Genomic DNA, 21,632 nt, shown 5'->3' with positions numbered 1-21,632 from the left:
TTTGACATCATGGCTCAGATGTGTCTTTGGGTGTTTTTCTTCAGTTCTTTTTTAGCTGGTATTATTTGGGCATGCAGGATGTAATTGCATGCAGTCTTTTGCTCTGAGAGTTTCTCTGTGATGATGTCTTTAAATGTTGATTCTTCCTGGGGGTCTCCTTCCTGGGCCTCTGAGATTCTAGTGATTATTATGTTATTTCTGTTGAGTTTATCAAAGACTTCTATTTTCATCTTTTCACATTCTTTGAGTACTTTTTCTATTGTTTGATTGTTTACCTTAAGATTCTTTGTTAATCCCTTCTGCTGTATGGAGTTGTTCTGCATTTCATCTTCCAGTTCTCTGATTCTGTCCTTGGCTGCTGTTACCCTGTTGGAGAGGTTTTCCTTTGAGTTTTTTTATTTCAGCTACCAAGTTTTTCAGATCTGTTATTTCAGTTTGGAGTTTTCTGATTTCTATCTTTGTGTTCTGTTCAACTAGAGCTCTATTTTCTTCGATTTCCATTAGGATCCTCCATATTTCTATTCTAAACTCCTTATCTGAGAGATTAATCAGATGGTTGATATTTTTTGGGTCATCAGGTTATCATATTTATTCTCTGCGCTTAGTGTTTGCTTGCGAGGTTTCCCCACTCTTGTAGTGTGATATTTTTCTGTGTGTTATGGTGGGATTCATTAATTAGAAAGAACATGCAACCACAAAGCAAGGCAGAGGCAGACCCTTACCTCTTTCACAGACAGCACCTTTGGTAGCTGGGTTTCGCTCAGATTTTCTTGGCCTTTGTGCTTGGTGCCTCTAGGAGATAGTTTTTACTGAGTTTTCTTGGCCTTCTCAGGAGAGTTTCAGGAGATAGATGAGAAAAAAAAACACTCAAAGTCAACAGGTCCCTTCAGTCTCTCACAGTTGCTAAGCTCACAGCAGGGGCAGACCCTTCATGCCTTCACAGACAAAGAAGCTACCTTTCTGCTGGGAAACCTCTGGTATCTGGATTTCACTCAGATTTTCTTGGCCTTTCTTCTTGGCACCTCTAGGAGAAAGTGAGAAAGTTTTTGCTGGGCCTTTCTTGTGTCAGGAGTTTCAGGAGACAGAAGAGAAGAGAAGCATGCAAAGGCAACAGGTTCCCTTAGTCTTCCCAGTTGCCAAGCCTCAAATAACTTTTAACTACAATTGTTTCTTCAGAATGGCATCCTGCTATTCCAACTTCAATATAAGTTTTTAATGTTTCATAAAACAAATCTATTAGTCTACTTTTCTCTGCGTATCAACAGCACATTTTTGTATATTCAAATATAGACAATGATATCAATCTACCTTTACTACTTCCATTGGACTTCTACAGAACTTCATAGTAACATTAAAACAATGATTATTTATTAACACAGTGTCTAGACTCTTTAAAAATTACACTTAAAAACTTTGCAACTTGAAAATGTATGTAATTACCTATACATTTTGCCAACTATTGTAACAAAATTTAAAAAAAAACATATAGTTCTCCTGTTAAATTTGCGTTTCATAGGAATAAAAATAAATTCTAAAATTCACATTGATTTGAAACAAAATAAGTGGGAACTGAACTGGCATTTGTCAGGATTTATATCTGAGATTTCCTTGGGGGCATGCTCCTTTTCTGTATTTTATTTGTCATTCTGGTATCTCTAGTACTTAATATGATATCCAGATAGAACAATCAGTAAATCAAAATTGAAGGGAGGCACGAAAATGGAATAAATGAGAAGGAACAAAATGTATACCTTTATACTATTGTTCATTAAATTTTAGGATTTTAGAATCAAGCACAATTAACATTATACATATTTTCTAATTTATTCTAAAGGTTTATATTTTATTAGCTTTTTTATTCCTTAATTTTTTGTTCTTAAAATAAGTAAGTGGTAAATAAATCTAATATAAATTAGTTTACCAAAAATATTCTCAAAAATGATAAGAACATGATATTAAATTCCAAGTGGAATCCAAACTAATTCAAGTACCTGTTTTATTTCTACTTGTAATTTTATTATAATCAATTAAAAGTTAGAATTGGGAAGTGAGGAAGAAGGATGTTCAAAGACACAATAAGCAACTCGAGATTTTTGTTCTTGATTTTAATTTTTTCTAAGGAAAATTCAATAGGGTTTTTCTTTTTTTGATGTTGTACAATATAGTCTCTTTCCAATACAAATTTCTTTGATTTAAAAAAATTTTGAATAATAGTAATTTAAAGTAATACAAGTTCAGACACAAAAGGGGTAACAGCAGGTAAGCTATTTTCTTTGTATGTAGTCAATCCAGGTTGTATCCTGAAACCCTAACAACAGCCAAGTGTAGTGAATCCTTTTCCTACCACCAAATAAAATAAAATTTTGCTAAAATATTAGAAAAGTATCAGGCTGTTAAAAATCTCATGTGAAGTCTACCCGTATACTTTATTAAATAGCTCTACTACATCAAGCCTAATTGAAGTAGTAGTTAATACATATCTAAACTGTAAAACCAAACGAAGAATGTTGATATGTAGGCATTTTGAAAGATCCTTTATATTTCTAGATATTGTCCAAGATTTTTTGGTCTTTAAAAAAAGGCATAATTTTTTCTACTTAAGTGACTCTCCATATATAAAACAAAAGAATGTAGCTACTAGAAACAATTTTTGAGGAAAAATTAAACAAATAAATTATTTCATGAAATATGCTGTTTGTGTAGTAGATTACAGAATATCCTATATCATATATCTTCAGATATTGCCTAGCTGACCAAAAGTTTGTAAAAATAATTAAACTTTCTACATTTACTCTAAACAATTCCTTTCCATCATAACATACAGTCATCCAACATTTCACATGATGCCCAAAACAAGCTTCAATCTCCTTTGCCTCCTATAGCTCTATTTCTTTGATTGCTGGGAAATGATAGGATAACTTAAATAAGGTGTTATCAGTTTTTTCAATGAAAGAAAACTAAAACTAAAATGATTTCCTGCAGCTGGCCACAATTTAAAATAATTTCAGAATCATGTAAATGGATAAGGTTACAAACATACTCTTCCTGCAAACCTCAACAAGCAGCAATCTTAGTAATCAAAGAAATGATTCTTTTCACTTTTCTTAACAGGAAAACCCAGTACCAAACAAGAATCCATGGGACACTTTCAAAAATCCCAGTGAATACCAACATTACACCACAATCAATGTTTTAGATACAGAGGCAAAAGATGCTTTGGAACTGAGGCCAGCAGAGTGGGAGAAGTGTCTGAATTTACCTCTGGATGTGCAAGAAGGGGACTTTCAAACAGAAGTTTAATAAAGTGAAAATGGACTGAGGTAAAAAAAAAAATAAACACAGCTTTTTGCACTGACACTTAATACTTGGGAAGCCTGACATTTCTATCTGGACAGTGTGATTCCCTATGTCAGGACCTTCATGTGCCAAATGCCAGTGATGCTTGCATATGGTTACTTCTCACTAGTTAGGCTAGTGTAGAGGACCAGGTGTACAGTTCTGACCATCCTGTGTTGTAAGTACCCGTGGAATGGATTTGTAAGGTAATCTTTATAGATAAACCTCAAGCAACGATTCATGTTGTAACTGCTTCATATGGTTTAGTTTTCAAAAAACTTCACCATGAAGCACAATGTATATATTTATGCAGTTTTTAAAGTTTATAACAGTCTGTTTGGCCATTACTACACTTTTTACTTTATAATATAAAAGCAAAGTTTTTGTCATTAAATGAATGTTTGTTGAGCTACATTCTTCATTGCTTTAAATGCAATAAAGTAATAATCTCACTTTTATATGAATAATATATTTCACATCTTTATTATTGCAGTTTTCTCTAGAAAGCTCTGAGTAGCTTTCTCTGCTGCAGCTGTGTATAAAATATTTAAAATGTTGTATGGTGTAAATAAACTTTTGTCTACATATCAGTTTTTAGTGCATTTTATTTTGAATTTGTTGAATCAAATTTACATATTTATAAATTTTTTCAATACAAATACTGAAAATGTATTCATGGTTTTAATAGCATATCATTATTATTCCTTTGAGGCTAATGATTTCTCAAATGTAATAGTAGGTTTGTATAGTGCTTCTGTATTTTCTACTAAAACACTTTTTGGAGCAATGTACCATGTAAATGAGGCTTTCCAAAGCTGCTGCCATATGCTCTTACATAAATATTGTTTTTCTCTATTTTGTGGCAAAAGAACTAGTTAGAAAATTTATCATACAAAAAATATAACAAAATGTATAAATAATGAAATCCACTGCATGTTTTACAAAAAAAATACCTGTTCTAAATATCTTTATAGCATACAAAAAATGAACTATTCAGAATTTTTTTAAAAAAATATCTTATTTGTATATTCTCGAAAAGAAGAAAGACAAGGATAAGTGTAGTTTGTAAAAAGCCTTATCTCTGCTTGAAAGGAGAAAGTCCAGAATTAGCTGACAATGAAAGAATTCCTAATATCCCTTCAAATATTAAAGCCACACCATCTTCTCCCGGCAAGGATTTCTGAGGGACATGTTGAAAGGATTTCCACAATTTCATCATCCTTTGATGCTTTCAGACTGTTTTTTCTGTTCAAGGGAAGTGAAGAGTGTAAAGAGGATATTGATGTTCTTAAAATTTCCATAGTGTTCGTTTAGGTTAGTTTGTTACTAAACCTAAGCTGCCTGATTTTCTGTGTTCTGTAAGAAATTTATTAGCTGACTTCTGCCACACCAAATATTGGGGACCAGCCCTACAGGACATGAGGCAGAGATCAAGGTGCTTAAATACACATGTGCGCCTTTAAGCTAGAGCCTTAAACACCATCCAGCTCAGTCTGAACCCCTGTCATATACTTATAATGTTCTAAATGTAAAGATATTAAAAGTATATTTTTAATCAGGTTTTAAATATAAAATGACATGATTATGCAAAAAAGAGAATAATATAACTAAGGACTGATTTTTTCAATAAAATTAACTTTATGCTAATATATTGTAATTATATTAAAGACCTATTAAATTTATAAAATAATTTTCTGATCGTAGGAATACTTAAATATCTATCATCTCTCTTTGTGCACATAATATATGTATAAATAAATCCATATATGTTTACATATATAAATTCATAATGCTCAGTTTCATTTCAGTGACACAGAGTGAATGAAAAGCATGTTTGTAATTCCTCATTGAAAACTTTAGTAAGAACTTCAAACTAAAAATAGCATAATTTTCAAAATATCTCAATTCCAGGTTTAAAATATAAGTTCAACATATTAATCTAATATTTCTTATAAAATATAATTCACTGTTATAAAACAAGATCACATATTTTTTCTATTTTCAGTAACTTCAAAAGTTGCACATTAAAATGTGAGGGTAAATTTGGATGTTATCATTAAGAAGGATACCAAGTCGTAATCTATTATTACTATTATTATTATTATTATTATCTATTATAATTTGTAATCTATGAGAAAAAATGGAGGTCAGTAAGCATTCAAAAATCATAACTTAAAAAAATACCTTTTTCTAGTTCTTTTAAATTACCATTTTACACACATACTGCTGGAGTTGTGGGATTTCTTTCCTTACCAAAAGTGAACAAGTGTCTTGGAGCTTACACTAATTTTATGTTCTTTAGTTGGATGGTCTTTTCCTTCCCCATATCCAAATTTCAAGTAAGCTTCAAAGTACAGCTCAAAGTTCATATTCATAGTAGTTTTTCACAAATTACCATGCTAGAAAATAATTTCTTCTGTGAACTTTCATGGTCCTGTTCTGTGCCACTTTTAGGATTTTTTTAAATCTTCTCTTGTCATTTATACAAATTTCTGATAACCTCTGGTGGACTGTAAGTGCCTGGAGGGCAGGATTCATGTCGGATCCATTTTTGTATCTCTTAAGGGACCTAGCACAATAATGTTCACACAATAAATGTTTGTTGAATTATTTGTGGAATTTATTTTAGTATAATTATAATACGTATTATACATATCAACTCGACATCTAAAGTGTTTGTACAATAGTTATGTTTATTTTTATTTGAGTAGACTAGAAGACCACTGTTCTACATAATACATATATATTAAATATATGATTAATGTGTGAAATGTTATCCTTATTACAGGATACAGGGATTTATTTTCCTAAATAAATGGAGGCCAGAAGCGATTACTTGACCTATAAAAAAACAACATAAGTAAATGACATACCTAAGGTTAGTTCAGATATTCTGACTTACAGTTGGTGCTATTCTTATGGTGCTGTGGTATTGTATGTGATCCTTCTAAATCATTAATATTTCAAATTAATGCTCACAAAATTTATTAATGTATTTTAAGCAACTAGTAAAACCATAAAACTAGAAATATACATCAATCATTATGGTATTGCTAATGTTAATACATGATTTGGCAAAATAGTGTGGATGGCCTAGAATAGCAGGTGGTCTTAAAGTCATTTTATTCAATGGCCCATTGTGAAATTTTTTTAAATGTATTTACTATTTTTGCAAACCTTGTTACTTTTACATATATTACAGAAAGGGTGGGAAATATCTGACCTGAAGACCAGATAAGGCCCATAAAGTATATTATAATTGGTTACATTACCCATGGTCATATTCTGAGGTCCCCAGTGTTTTTATAAATATTAAAATGGATCTTATACCTGCCAAGGAAACAGAAAAGCAATGTGAATTTTCAGATAGACTTTAGACACTGTGTAAAACACATACAGATTATGGTTAAAAAGAAACAGCTGTTTTAGAAAATTAGTTCATAACTTTTGTATCATTCCTGATTTCATTAAGAAACTTCATTAGCTTTAGTTTTCCAGAGCGACATCAAAACTGTTGTTTTCTAAATTCAATAAACTTTCTGTACCTCGGTGAATAAATTTATCTCTAGCATGTAAAATGATAGTTTTCCTTAATGACAAAATCAGCTTAACCTTAGAGATGTTTTAATGATTAAATGTGTACTGTGATGACAGAAATAAGATTTAGAAACCAAGAACTAGAACTATAGCGATATTACTGCAGGGTAACTTTTTTGGACACAGCCAACATGGGTTCAATCTCCAGCATTTGTTATGGTCCCCCAACTACTGTTAGGCTAGAGCCCTGACACTCTCATATATGGCACCCAATCAAATGTAAATACCAAACACCAAGTACCATGGAACTATATAAAATATAAATGCTGGTGACAAATGAAAATGGCCTTCATTTTTAGGTGGCAATTAACAAACGTAGACGTAATAAAGGTCAGGTTTTCTATCGTTGCAATGGGAAACAATAAAAGATTCATATGAGAGCCTTACCTGAGTAATACTAAAAGGTATTTAAAGGGTAGTCATTGTCATAAATCACTACCTGGGACACAAATGCCTGATAAAATGATTTCCAATATACAACTTGCTAGTTTTGACTAGTTTTGGCTCAAAGTTACTCATTTTTCTGATATATTTCAAAAATGGTACTTTAATTTATAAATAAGTCCTTAGAAAGTCATTAAATTTGATTCAATATTCATAGATCTAAAACCCAGGTATTGAAGCAAAATTTATTTTGAGCTAAGGCAGATAAGAAAAAAAAGGAGGAGGGGAGAGAAAACACACACACGCGCGCACGCACGTGCACACACACACACACACACACACACACACACACACAAACACACACTTTGTTCCAGCTTTTAAATGGTTAGTAAGCCAGAATGCAGTCTGCACTCACAGGAATGGCTGGAACATATTTTAAAAATTGGAATAGCGAACTAGAGTAGGATTATAAGCCATCTGCATTCTTAATTGGTTGATATCCAAACAATTGTAAAATTTATTCTATATTTATGACAAAAGATAGCTTTGTTAAAGTTATGCTTACCAAATTACACTCCTACCTTTCTACAGAAAATAGGGGATAGTTGTGTTAATCTATTTTTATTCCATTTTTATTTGTTTTTACTTTAATTTTGGGGCCATACATGATGATGTTCAGGGGTTACTCTTAGCTCTTCACTCAGTAATTACTCCTGGGAGTGCTCAAAGGACCATATGAGACACCAGAAATTAAAACCTGGTTAACCATAGAGTGCAAGGCAAGCACTCTATGTGTGGGTTAGTGATAATTATATCTCTCTGTCCCTACTGATTTTTTTTTTTTTGTCTTTTTGGGCCACATCCAGTGATAGTCAGGGGTTACTCCTGGCTATGCGCTCAGAAATCACTCCTGGCTTGGGGGACCATATGGGACACTGGGGGATCGAACTGCAATCAGTCCTTGGTTAGCGCGTGCAAGGCAAACTCCTTATAGCTTGTGCCACTGCTCCGGTCTCTGATTTTATTTTTAAAACATGGTGTAGATGGGTGGTGTTCTTTACATGACTGAAACCCAAACACAATCATGTATGTAATAATGTTGTTTAAATAAAAAATTTTAAAAAAACATGGTGTAGATACTTGAGAGAGACACTACAATATTGTGAAAGTGGCAAGTACCTGTCTAAAGACGTATATTTTAAAGGAAGCAGATATAGGCTACTCAACTGTTTCCTAACTCACAGGCATCCAATCCAACCCTATAGAGTTGTCAGGAAATCATTAACTTTCCAAATCCCAATTTTGCTTTGGTTATGTGAAGGGAAATATGTAAAGAAACTTCTTTGAAAAAAGATAAACGTTTAAAAAACATTACTCAACTAGATGTTTTTTAAATTATATGATTTAAGAGAAGATAGACAAAAACTGAGAAAAAGATGAAATTTGTGTAAAATTTAATTAAGTTGAGAGGATTGAAAAGGTATTTTGGTCATTGATAAACTAAAAGATTGCAGGGCCAAAGTGATAGCACAGTGGTAGGGTGTTTGCCTTGCACAGGGCGGATCCGGGACAGATCTTGGTTTGATCCCTCAGAGTCCCATAAAGTTCTTTCAAGTCAGGAGCAATTTCTGAGCACATAGCCAGGAATAACTCCTGAACTTCACAGGGTGTGGCCCAAAAAACCAAAGGGGGGAATAAATTTCTTAAAATCAAGTAATTGAGAAGATGTGTATAATTTTTATATCCACTAAATATATTTGTTTCAAAACATTGAACAAGAAATATCTGGATTTTTCTTCCTTATGTAATGATAATTAATTTTGTATGAAGATATTTCTGCTAGTAATCACCTATTTCAATGACATGAAAGTTCTTTGAGGAGTGTCTTAGTACATCTTTACATTAATAACTTCAAGAAGTTGACTTTAAGCAAACATATTTTTCTGCAAGTAATAACCATAAAAGATCAGCATTTCAATTCTTGTACTGTTGGGAATCTGTCAGTTTTTAGATGCATGCCTAGATTTGTCTAGTATCACTTTCAATCTAGAATTACATTTCTAAAATCAATTTATCAATATGGAGATAATTATATGTGGCAATCAAGCTTACTAAAAGATATAAATAATTTATTAGAAATATTTTGGGGCTTTGGGGCTTGAGTGGTGGTGCAGCGGTAGTGCATCTGCCTTGCACATGGCTGACCTAGGATGGACTGCGGTTCAATCCACTGGCGTCCGTTATGGTCCCCCAAGCCAGGAGCAATTTCTGAGCGCATAGCTAGATGTAACCCCTGAGCATCACTGGGTGTGGCCCACAAACAAACAAACAAACAAACAAACAAAAAAGAAATATTTATTGGGCCTGAAAGATAGTGAAGGTAGGCTGCTTGCTTGTATATTTTCTACCTGAATTTGATCCCAGAAATATGGTCTTCTGGTCATCACCAGGTATGATCCCTGAATGCAGGGCCAAGAGCAAAGCTCTGATTATTTTATATCTATATATAGATATATATAAAGCACTGATTATTTTATATCTATATAGATATATATGTATATATATGTAAGTATTTATATATCAGTCTAGATATATGTAAGAAGATGGGGATTCAACCACAAATAAATATAACCCCTGTGGCTACTATATGTAGGAAAAATGTTTACTAATAGGCAACTTCTTGAAGTAACTGATGGAGAGAAAGGTGTGTTCAAACACAACTCAAAGGACTTTCATGTATTGAAAATAGGTGGCTGTTAGCAGAAATACTTTTATAATGAATTGTTGATAAGGAATAAAGTCCCTTATTCAAGAAACTAAGTATATTCAGGAATACATACATAAATAAGAATATCCAATGTTTTGGTGGCTTAAAATAAAGAGATATTATGTTGTAAAATACTTGAAAAAGTCATCTATATATACATATATATGTACATACATACATATATATGTATATATAGAACATTTTAGGAAGAACAATCAAGAATGCACAGCAACTAACAACTAAAATATTCTCCTAAAAGTCCTATCTTCTCTCATAGAATTGTGGCAAGTGATATTACTGAGCTTTCTGATAAATCAATGTAAGCAAAGAACAAATTATTTATGTAGATCTCAGTCTCTATACAGGGATCCTCAAACTTTTTAAACAGGGGGCCAGTTCACTATCCCTCAGACCATTGGAGGGTCTGACTATAGTAAAAACAAAACTTATGAACGAATTCTTATGCACACTGCATATATCTTATTTTGCAATGAAGAAACAAAAGATACAAATACAATATGTGGCCCGTGGGCCATAGTTTGAGGACCACTGCGTCTATAACATAAATATTAATATTTTTGCATAAAAAAGAAGACAAAATGTCCTTATGAACCCTAATGCTTCATCCCATAGTGAATTGATTCTCTATCAACAGCCTCTGTTGTATAAATTCCAGAAATTCACATATGTTCCTTTTATCAAGATAATGTGTGGCTAATATACATCTTAATTCTACTAGTCTGGTTAGTAGATACTTGTTCAAATAATTGTTTAGGTGTTATTGTGAAGCTATTTTTATACTACATAAAACTAAAAAGCTTCTGCATGGCAAAAGAAACCCTACTTAAGACAAGAAGACAGTTAACTGAATGGGAAAAAAATCTTTGTACTCAACATGTCAGATAAAGGGCTGATATCCAGAATATACAAAGCACTCAGAAAGCTGAGCCCCTCAAAATCAAATAAATCCATAGAAAAATGTGGAGATGAAAGGAATAGACACTTCTCTGAGAAAGACCGAAAAATGGCCAACAAACACAAGAAAACACGCTCACCTTCACTCATCATTAAGGAAATCCAAATAAAGACAACAATGAGGTATCACTTTACACCAGTGAGGATGGCTCACAGGCTCACATCAAAAATAATGGGAACAAGGCCCGGAGAGATATCACAGCAGCATTTGCCTTGCAAGCAGCCGCTCCAGGACCAAAGGTGGTTGGTTCGAATCCCGGTGTCCCATATGGTCCCCCGTGCCTGCCAGGAGCTTTTCTGAGCAGACAGCCAGGAGTGATCCCTGAGCACCGCCGGGTGTGGCCCAAACCCAAAAAAAAATAAATAAATAATGGGAACAATATTTGTTGGCAGGGATGTACATAAAAGGCACTCTCATCCACTGCTGGTGGGAATGCACCCTAGTCCAACACCTATGGAAAACAGTCTGGAGAGTGCTCAAAGAACTCAGAATTGAGCTGCCATTTGACCCAGCAATTGCTCTCATAAGTATCTACCCCCAAGTTGGAAGGACATTCATTCCAAAATACGTGTGCACCCCACTATTTATCGCAGCACTCAGTATAATAGCCAAGTCTTGGAACCAACCTTGATGTCCAACAACAGATGAATGGATCATTAAGATGTGGTATCTATACACAATGGAATACTACATGGCAGTCAGAAATGATTCAATCACAGACTTTGCAGCAATGTGGATGGACCTAGAACATATTATTTTAAACGAAGTAAGTCAGAAGACGAAAGATAAACACAGAATGATAGCACTATTTTGAAGCACCTAGAACATACCCTTACATACAACTAATACTCAACAATCAAATAACAGGGTTTAACAGGGTAGAAACTCCAAACACTGTAACAGTCGACATAAACCAGGGAGCAGTGCCCAAAACACATGAAAGAGGAACAACACAAACTCTTAACTACATATTATACCACAAAGAAACCAGCAACAGCAGAAACAGCAGGATAGAGAGAGCAGGTATGTAATCAGCCTTCTACTACAAAGGCCCATAATAATCCCTTAGGGATCTTATACAGGATTACAGGTAAAGAATACCATGGGAAATCACTGACTCCAATGGAAGCATTTCATAACAATATGTTTTAATGCCTTAATCTTACTATATTTAAAATAACCTCTCAGCCTTTCTGTCCACAGGCGTTCTTGGATACAAAGGGTGGACAAACTAAGATGGCATCTCGGGGCTCAGTCACAAAAGATATATTACCCAGCTTGCATTACGAGAATATCCCGGTTAAACTCTTTAACATACCTTGTATCTCTAGGTTATACCTTCTTTTAGGATTTGAAGCATGTGACCATCCAGACCACAAAGCAGCAACTGTGACCTATAGGTTTATACTACATGCCCTACTCATCGAACACATTCAAGCAAACCAGCATTCTCTTGCTCTTTTCTCCTCTCCTCTCTCTACTTTCTTTTTCCTTTTTTCTTTTTCTCTCCTTTTCTTTTATTTTCTCTCTTCTTTCCTGCCCTTTCCATATACTTTCCCCTTTCCCCCCTTTGGAAATCTGACTACCCTTTCACCCCTCAATTCCATCCAGAATTCCCACCTTATTAAAACTCTTCACCCTCAGTTCTTAATCCATTAGGCATCAAGACTGACCTACTACGCCAACGAACAGTATGCAGTACCCAAGCAAAGGGACAACCAGTCAAACCCACACCTCGTCCCCTGCAAGAAAAGGCAACCAACTCCCCTGCTGACTCATGCTGCGCAATCCTCCTTACCAACCCTTCCTAATGTGGACTGTTACTTGAAACCGGATTAGCTCTAAAAGTATCCCCAATGCAAGAACTCTTCCCAAGACCTCCCTGCTGCAAATGTTTTGCCAATCTCAAGAGGGTCAGGTTGTGTGATGAAAAGGCGCCCAGGAACCCACACACCACAAGAAAATTTCAAAAGACAAGGGGGAAACCTATACTTCCATCATAAGTATAAGACCTCTATTACAACATCTCTTTACCTGCTTTTCCCCAAAAGGAAGGTAGTCTCTTGCATCACTTTGTTCCTTTAATTACTTTTTTATTTCATTTTTTAAATATTTTTTCTTTTTATATATATATATATGAGCACATATACTTTTATTTTTATCTTTTTTGGGAGTGCGACCTATTTTTGTTTTCTTCTCTTTCCACCCTCAAATGCACTGACAATATAATGTAGCACCATTTATCCCTGCAAAGGCACACTACAAAAAGGGGAAATCTTATGTATAAAAACAAGCTCTTATTTACTAGGAATAATAACTCATACTTGTTTACAATACAGGGGCATCTCCCACTTTGAAAATATGTCACGTGGACCCAACTTAGACCCCAGGTGATTATACACCAACTGTCCAGCCTTGAACCCTGGATCCCAGACAGAAATAACACAGTTCTTCACAACAGCCACAGGAAACAAATCCCATCCCGGACATCCTTAATACTGCTCAGACACCAACAAGTGCCAGCCTTAATATGATATCCTAACAATGAGGAAAATGGGAACAACTTGACCGAAGAGCAAGTTATCCTACCTCACTAACTAACGATAAGACAAAATCAGAAGACTTGTCACCCTTTAGTCTATCCAAATGCCAAGATCGTGATTTACAGATGACTGGCTGACAGAACCATGACCTGACTGTATGTATCCTGGGACCAATAAAAAAGCCCTAGTCTAGGGTTTGAGCTATGACCTGCACAACAACCATGATTTCTAGTTCCAGAGGTCTGTCTGAGACATTTGAAATGGAATGGGTCTTCTGGAAACATAACGAAAGACCCTATCCCAGGCCCCATCCTAGGATCAGTGCAAAGACCAGGACCACCAACCACAGAAGACAGATTAAAATGACACTGAGGGAACAAAACTTCTAGAACCACAAAGAAAGACTTCATCATAAGTTCCACTCCTTGACCTGTGCAGATACCAAGATATCTAGATACAAAGGGCTGATTTTATCACCCAGGACGGAGCAGAAGTCTTCCATATACCACAAAAGCACCAAGGGGAGAGTAAATGAACCTGAAAGTAGTCTATAGTTAATCCCATGACAATATACTTCAAGGGTGTAGAATCCCTGTATCTCTTAGGCCAAAGGAATTCCTTTTCAAATGACCCCAATATTTTTGTGCATTTGCAGGAGGGAAGAAAAAGAAGCACAAAAGAATTTTTTATTTATCTAATTTTTGTCAATTTCTTTGTTTTAGTTTGGCTATTGAAGTTGTTGTCTTCATTTATATTTATTTATTTTATTTTCTTTTATTTTATTTCTTTATGTGCTCTGCCACATTTTTTATCTCAATACCATGGCTTTTATGTGGTGCTTATCTTTATATTTTTTTTTGGAGTGCTCACTGGATATTTTATTTGACACCTCTTTTTGTACTGTTGTGGTGTTTCACCTTCTTTTTCCCCTTCGTCTCTCCAACCTAGGATGAGAGCCTCCAGAAGGACTCCGCTCATGTTTGGCGTATTTGATTTTTTCCCCAGTTTATTACTTTTCTCTTCTTCAAACAAAACCACATAACTTGAACTATCTAGTCCCACCTCCCAGTTAGAGGGGGAAATAAGGGAGGTACCAAGACCAAACAGGTGTAAGACCACTAAGTAGTAAGCTAGGCACAGAGGGGACCACTTATTCTAGCAGCCCCAGGGTGAGGGAAGAAGATATGGGAGGTAGGACGGGAACAGAGGTGGAGGGAGGACAATTTGGTGATGGGAACTCCCCTGATTTTATGTTAATATGTACCTAAAATATTATTGTCAATGATATGTAAGCCACTATGATTAAAATAAAAATTATATTAAAAAAGAATGATATTTAAATCACTGCACTGTGAATAAAACAGACATCCTCCATAAAATGGTTAGGTTTTATAAAATTACATCAATGTTTTAAGAGGGAAAGCATTCTCTTAGGAAAATTCTCTAAGAGAAAAAACTACTTCTATACTAGCTTCAGACTAGAGTTACAAAAATCAATCTCCCCAGCAATTTACCTGACTAGACAGTTCCAAAACCAAGTAGATCTTACTCTAAACTATTATATGCTAATCCTAATTGTTATTTCTTTTTATTTGGAGGAGAGAAGTTGGATCACATCTGAGAATTCTCAGGACTTACTCTTGGCTGTACTCTCAGTGAATCACTAAGCTTTGCTAGTGATCTGTATGCTAGGGATAACCCCTAGAGGGCTTGAGGAACTAGATGTTCCTCAAGGGATTGAACTAAAATCAACTGCATGCAAGACAAGCATCCTACCCATTGTACTATCACTCACTCCTGCTCCCCAGATTGGGAGATACGATAAAAACTAAGGTATGGGGCTTAGATCTGCTCAGGAGATCCAAGGGTCCTATTGGCAATTCTCAGCCAACTGAGCCAGAAGTTTAGAGCAAGGGCACAAGCATGCAAAGGAAGCAATTCAACTCAGGCTCTGCTGTGCTGGGATTTACCCAGCCACCTGGCCATATTCAGGAGCCACCAGGACAAACCTTCACAATGTTTTGAGGACCATTTGGTGCCAGGGACAAATTTGAATTAAACATGCCATTGTACTATCTCTCAGAAGTGCTAATGACTTTAAATTCTTTTTGTGTTGCTCTTGAATGGCTGAAGTTACTACAGTGGGTAGAGTGCTTGCCTTGCGCATGGCAAATTAAGTTCAATTCCATGTACCACACATATTTGCCCTTTAGTTCTCCAGGAGTAATCCCTTACTCCATAGTCAGAAATAAGCCCTATGCAACACCTGCTGTGATCCAAAAGAAAAATAGTGGTTAGAGAAAATAATTTTATGATATATTTTACCTATGGCAAGCTGTCATACACATTGGATAAGTTGTATAGCAATCAATCATTATAATTTTGGTGAGATAGCATATAATTCTTTAAAAATATATGGATATTTTGATATCTATGGTGCAGACCTAAAAGTGTGGATATTTAATATATATATATATATATGGATATCAAATTCCTGGAGAAATTGTATGTACCAAACTCTGAATTTCATCCTTAGAACAAAATGGTTTCTCAAATGCTGATGGTTGTGGCTCTAGTGACCCTTTGAGTGCTATTGGACTGAATTTATTAGACTGGTTAGAGCACTAAACCTCAAGCCAAAAAACCTGGGCCAGTACAATTATAAGTAGCCCAGTAATCCCTTAATACTAGAAAAGTCCCCAGGTTATTGTTTACTAAAATAATTTATTCCAATAAACTATTTACTTTGTTTAGCATTATTAGTTCAAGACAAGTTAATACATGATGTGTTAAAAATTACAACATATGTCTCCTCTAACTTCACATTCCTTAACAGAATAACTAATAACAAATCAAGAACAAAACATCACAAAGAAAACATTATAACTTAGGACTTAATGGGGCTCTACCATGTAACACATTCCAAAAGACACCAAGAATCTGTATTCTGACTATTGACTGATGGCATTCCCTTTCCCTCAGCCAATCTATTATCCAGAAAGATTTCCCCTAAACTGTATCTTGCTTCAGTGAAATAAGATACTTCAGGGTCAGGGCCCAATGAATGGCACAGCTGTAAGGCATTGTCTTGCACGAGGTTGACACAGGATGAACATGGTTCGATCCCTGTCATCCCATATGGTCCTCCAAGCCAGGAGCGATTTCTGGTGCATAGCCAGGAGTAACCCCTGAGCATCAAGGGGTGTGGCCCATAAGATCATTCATTAAGTGATTATGACAAGTCTTCAACCTCTCTTGACCTCAGAGTCATGTCTTTATTTAGGACATTGATTTTATGGCTCTAAGAATTTGGTTTGGCGAGGATTAAAAATGTAGCTATGATTTGTAAATAAAAAGATTTATGTGGGGTCAGGACTAGGATGAATGCTGGGAACATTGATGGAGGGAGGTTGACACAGGTAGTGGGTTTGATGCTGAAAATTGTATGCCTAAAATTCAACTATGAAAAACTTTGTAAATAAAAAACTGCCTTAAATTAAAAAATTTTAAAAAAGATAACTCAGGGTAATAATCTATGCTTTTAACTGTCATCATTTAGTGTGATCTCTGAATTTGATAAGAAAGGGAAGTAGAATCAATAACAGATTATCTGGTTTTGATGTACAGAAGATTTTACAATAACCATGTAGATTTTGGTGAAATTTATTATTGTTTTAGTGTCTAAGCATTAATGTTAACCAATGCTCTACTCATCTGCATAATGAGTCAGGGACCACTCTGACAAGTGAGTTTGGAATGCAAATATGATTCTTTGAACTTGCAAATTAGAAGTCTTTCCAGTCCCAGAAACTAATTAATTCATGCCCAGTAAGGTTAATATTTCACCCCAGACTCTGAAGTGTCTATCTTCCAGCCCTCTCAAAAACAACTGGTGACAACTCAGATTTATGGATTCAGCATAACTTCAGACAAGAGAACAAAAATTATTTGCTCCAATACAGGGCTCACATAAAATTTGTTTGTCTTGTTCATGGCTGATCCAATGTTAATCCCAGCAACCATATAGGATCCCCTGAACAGTGCTAGGTATGACTCATAAGCACAAAACCAGTAAAAACTTCTGAACATCACTAGGTGTGACCCCCAAATAAATTTAAATTAAAAATAATAAAATAGGTTTACAAATTTCAGAAATTCTTCTTCTGTTATACCCAGCGAATAAAATTTCAACCCTTTAGATTGAGGTTCTATGCTTTTTTTAATAAATATAATTTTTATTTTAATCATAGTGACTTACATATCATTGACAATAATATTTTGGTATATTCACATAAAATCAGGCTTACATATCATTGACAGTAATATTTTGGTATATTAACATATATTAACATAAAATCAGGGGAATTCCCATCACTGAATTTCCCTCCTTCCATTTTCGTTCCTGTCCTACCTCCCATATCCTCTTCCCTCACCCCCGGAGCTGCCAGAATAAGTGGTCCCCTCTGTGCCTAGCTTACTAATTAGTGGTCCTACCCCTGTTTGGTCTTGGTACCTGCCTTATTTCCCTCTCTAATTGGGAGGCGGGACTAGATAGTTCAAGTTATGTGGTTTTGTTTGAAGAAGAGAAAAGTAATAAACTGGGGAAAAAAATCAAATACGCCAAACATGAGCGGAGTCCTTCTGGAGGCTCTCATCCGAGGTTGGAGAGACGAAGGGGAAAAAGAAGGTGAAACACCGCAACGGTACAAAAAGAGGAGTCAAATAAAATATCCAATGAATACTCCAACAATAAAGATAAGCACCACATAAAAGCATGGTCTTGAGATAAAAAAAAAAAACCATGGCAGAGCACATAAAGGAAGAAAAAAAGAAGAAAAAATTAAATATAAATGAAGACAAAAACTTCAATATTCACACCAAAACAAAGAAATCGACAAAGACTAGATAAATAAAAGGTTCTATGTTTTTTAAATAGGGTTAATAATGGTTTCCTATACACATATAATTAATTCCTCATCCCACTTATTGCTTAAGTCAGTCTTTAGTCTTCTAAACAAAAAAACTAACCAGAATACTTATGAGGCTTTAGAGCCTCTTTACTACCCTACATATAATGCATTTTAAACAAATACAGATTACTACTAACCTTATTTGCAGAGCAAAATTACTAAACAACCTAATCTAAGAAGGAAATTAAGTACATAATCAAGCCTGCTTCTAATCTCTAGACAATAAGCTTTATAAACCCTAAGCAAGGGCTAAATAACATGCAAGGAAGCTATTTAATCTAATATTAATTAATATTACTTTCAAATTATTGAATGTAATACCAATTTCTGATTACCTACTAAGTGAAATATAACTCAGGTAACTGAGGAGCCTAGGAAACTGCTTATACAAAGAGCAGTGTAATAAAATTTAATTAAGATAAAAGTGGCATCTCCAAAGAAAATCCAAAGGAAAATATAAAAAAAATAAAAGTTTTATTTAAAGTAAAAAATGGTTGAAAATCACCCAACCTGGGGATAGAATAAAACGTATATTGAACAAGAATAGGATTATACCATGCACACTTTAATTAAATGGTAAAGATCAAAAGCAAAAGGTTTAAGAGCAGAGATAAAAAGAAGTTACTACAGGAGCCCCCATAAAACAAGTGGCTATTGTTCAACATATGCTTTCAGAACAGAAGAGGAAAATCTATTATGTAAAAAATACTAAAAGAAAATAACTGGAGAGGCTGGATATAGCACAATTAGAAGGGTGTGTGCCTTGTATGCATCCAGCATGGCTTCCATTTCCAGTATTCTATATGGTCCCCAAAGCACTGTGAGAAGTGATTCCTTAACAGTCAGGACTGCCATTTGTGGACAAAAATCAAAAAGAGAGGGGAGAAAGAGAGAGAATAACTGGCAACTTAAGAATCTATATAATTATTTTCCAGAAAGAAGGGTGGTATTTATTTTTAAGTTAATTACTAGAAAAATATTTTTATAAATTTAATATTACTTCAAAGTTCATAGCAAAGTGCAGCATCAAATTATAGTAGTTAGAGACATTCACATTTATCACTGATTATATAAAGCAATGTCTAGTCCTACAAACTCCTTTCATTTATCATTGATCATTCATTCAATGATTTCCTTCAAGCTGTTTTTATGTGTAAGTGCCTTATATAATGTATCATTATAATCATTTATTATCCTTATCTATACATCTATATATTTAGATACAGAACTAACATTGCCTTAGAATTTTCTTTTTTTTTTTTTTGGTTTTTTGGGCCACACCTGTTTGATGCTCAGGGGTTACTCCTGGCTAAGCACTCAGAAATTGCCCCTGGCTTGGGGGGACCATATAGGACGCCGGGGGATCGAACCGCAGTCCTTCCTTGGCTGGCGCTTGCAAGGCAGACTCCTTACCTCTAGCGCCACCTCACTGGCCCCAACCTTAGAATTTTCAATGTTTTCAGTATGAGAGTCTAAGAACATTCAGCTTTAAATAATTATAGCCCATGTGGTCAAAGAAATAATAGGTAGGTTGTATGGAGTAGGTAGGGTATAGGGAGTAGGTAGGTGCTTGACTTGAACGCTACCAACCTAAGTTTGGTTCACAACATCCAATATAGCCTCCCAAGCTCGCCAGGAATTATCCTCAAGCAAAGAACCAGAAATAAATCCTGAGCACCATTGGGTGTGGCCAAGAACAAAACAGTGAAAAAACTTATGGTTCAGGTTCTACAAGACTGTGTAACACTCAGCATGTGTCAGTGACCTCTTTCATAATTTTACAATTATAAAAGGACATAATTATCATAATAAATACCTATTATTGATGAGTGATTATAGAGCAAAGGAACACCAGTAAGAGCTTAGAAATAATCCCAAGCATGCAAGCTAACTTATATTTGACAAAAATGTCAGTAATATGCAATGAAGCAATGAAGAAAAGTCTGTCTTGTTTTTCTTTGTTTTTGTTTTTTGTGCCACACCCAGTAATGCTCAAGGATTACTCCTGTATATGCGTTCAGAAATAGCACCTGGCTTCGAGGACCATATGGGACTTCAGGGGACTGAACTGCGGTCCGTCCTAGATTAGTGTGTGTAGGCAAATGACCTACCACTTGTGCCACAGCTCTGGCCCCAAAATTTGTCTTTCTAATACATGGTGCTTTGATAATTGAATTCCACCCATGAAAAAATAAAGTATTTCTATCAAGCACCATTCACAAATTTTAACTCCAAATGGGTTAAATACTTAATATAATATATGGCCATATGAAAATCCTAGGAAAATAAACAGTAGCCCTTTGATATGTGTCTTTGTAATAGCTATTTGTTATAATACCTAAAGTATGAGCAAAAAATGCAGTAGCAAAGAAATACTACAGAAAACTAATAATCTCTTTGTAGCAAAGAAACTCAAAAACTACAGAAAAAATTTATCAAGCTTAAAAAATAATTTCTCAACATATAGAAAATAAAATTTACAAAAAAGTTAAAAATATTTGCAAATCAAATATCCAATATGGAGTTAATATCAGGACACAAAGAAGATGACATCTCCTTTTGTTTTGTAGTGTATATTGGTGTCATTTTCTGTGAAATATGGTCAGGTAGAGTTGTTTTTGTTGTTGTCATTGTTGTTGGGCTTTTTTTGGTGGGGTGGGGGTGGGCTAAAGCCATAGGAAGAAAAATGTGATGTATGTATCCAGCATGTACTATTTTGTTTTTGTTTCACAAGAAGAGTTGAACTATTTTTTTTAATATGGAACGCTTCACGAATTTGCATGTTATCCTTGCACAGGGGCCATGCTAATCTTCTCTGTATCATTCCAATTTTAGTATATGTGCTGCCGAAGCAAGCACTGAATTGAACTATTTTTGATAACAAGAGTAAATGGTGGAAAATGCTTCTTAAAAAAAGAAATAAAAAATCCATACAACTCAATAACATAAATAAAAACAAATTAATCTATTTTAATCTATGTAAATAAAGGAAAAGAACCAGGATAAGCACTTCTATAAAAAAAAAACTGGGATATGGCAATAAGTATGTATGAAGCTAG

At 34.7% G+C, this 21,632-nt stretch overlaps 1 protein-coding gene and 1 non-coding gene across 2 annotated transcripts in view; one reads left to right on the top strand and one right to left on the bottom strand.

Annotated features, from left to right (window-relative positions):
- ADGRB3 (adhesion G protein-coupled receptor B3) overlaps nucleotides 1-3,926 on the top strand; it is an 898,471-nt gene extending 894,545 nt beyond the window's left edge. The window contains exon 32 of the mRNA XM_049776768.1: nucleotides 3,112-3,926. Coding sequence (XP_049632725.1) covers nucleotides 3,112-3,300 — 189 coding nt within the window. The 3' untranslated portion in view covers nucleotides 3,301-3,926. The remainder of the gene's footprint in view (nucleotides 1-3,111) is intronic.
- Nucleotides 3,927-21,325: 17,399 nt separating this feature from the next.
- LOC126015200 (U6 spliceosomal RNA) lies at nucleotides 21,326-21,432 on the bottom strand. The gene has a single exon (XR_007498089.1). It is a non-coding gene; the product is annotated as a U6 spliceosomal RNA (small nuclear RNA).
- Between the last annotated feature and the right edge of the window lie 200 nt (nucleotides 21,433-21,632).

The sequence above is a fragment of the Suncus etruscus genome, chromosome 7 (assembly GCF_024139225.1).
Source record: "Suncus etruscus isolate mSunEtr1 chromosome 7, mSunEtr1.pri.cur, whole genome shotgun sequence".
Taxonomy (NCBI): Eukaryota; Metazoa; Chordata; class Mammalia; order Eulipotyphla; family Soricidae; genus Suncus; species Suncus etruscus.
The sequence above is the reverse complement of the archived record's forward strand: the minus strand, read 5'-3'. Positions and strand labels throughout refer to the sequence as shown.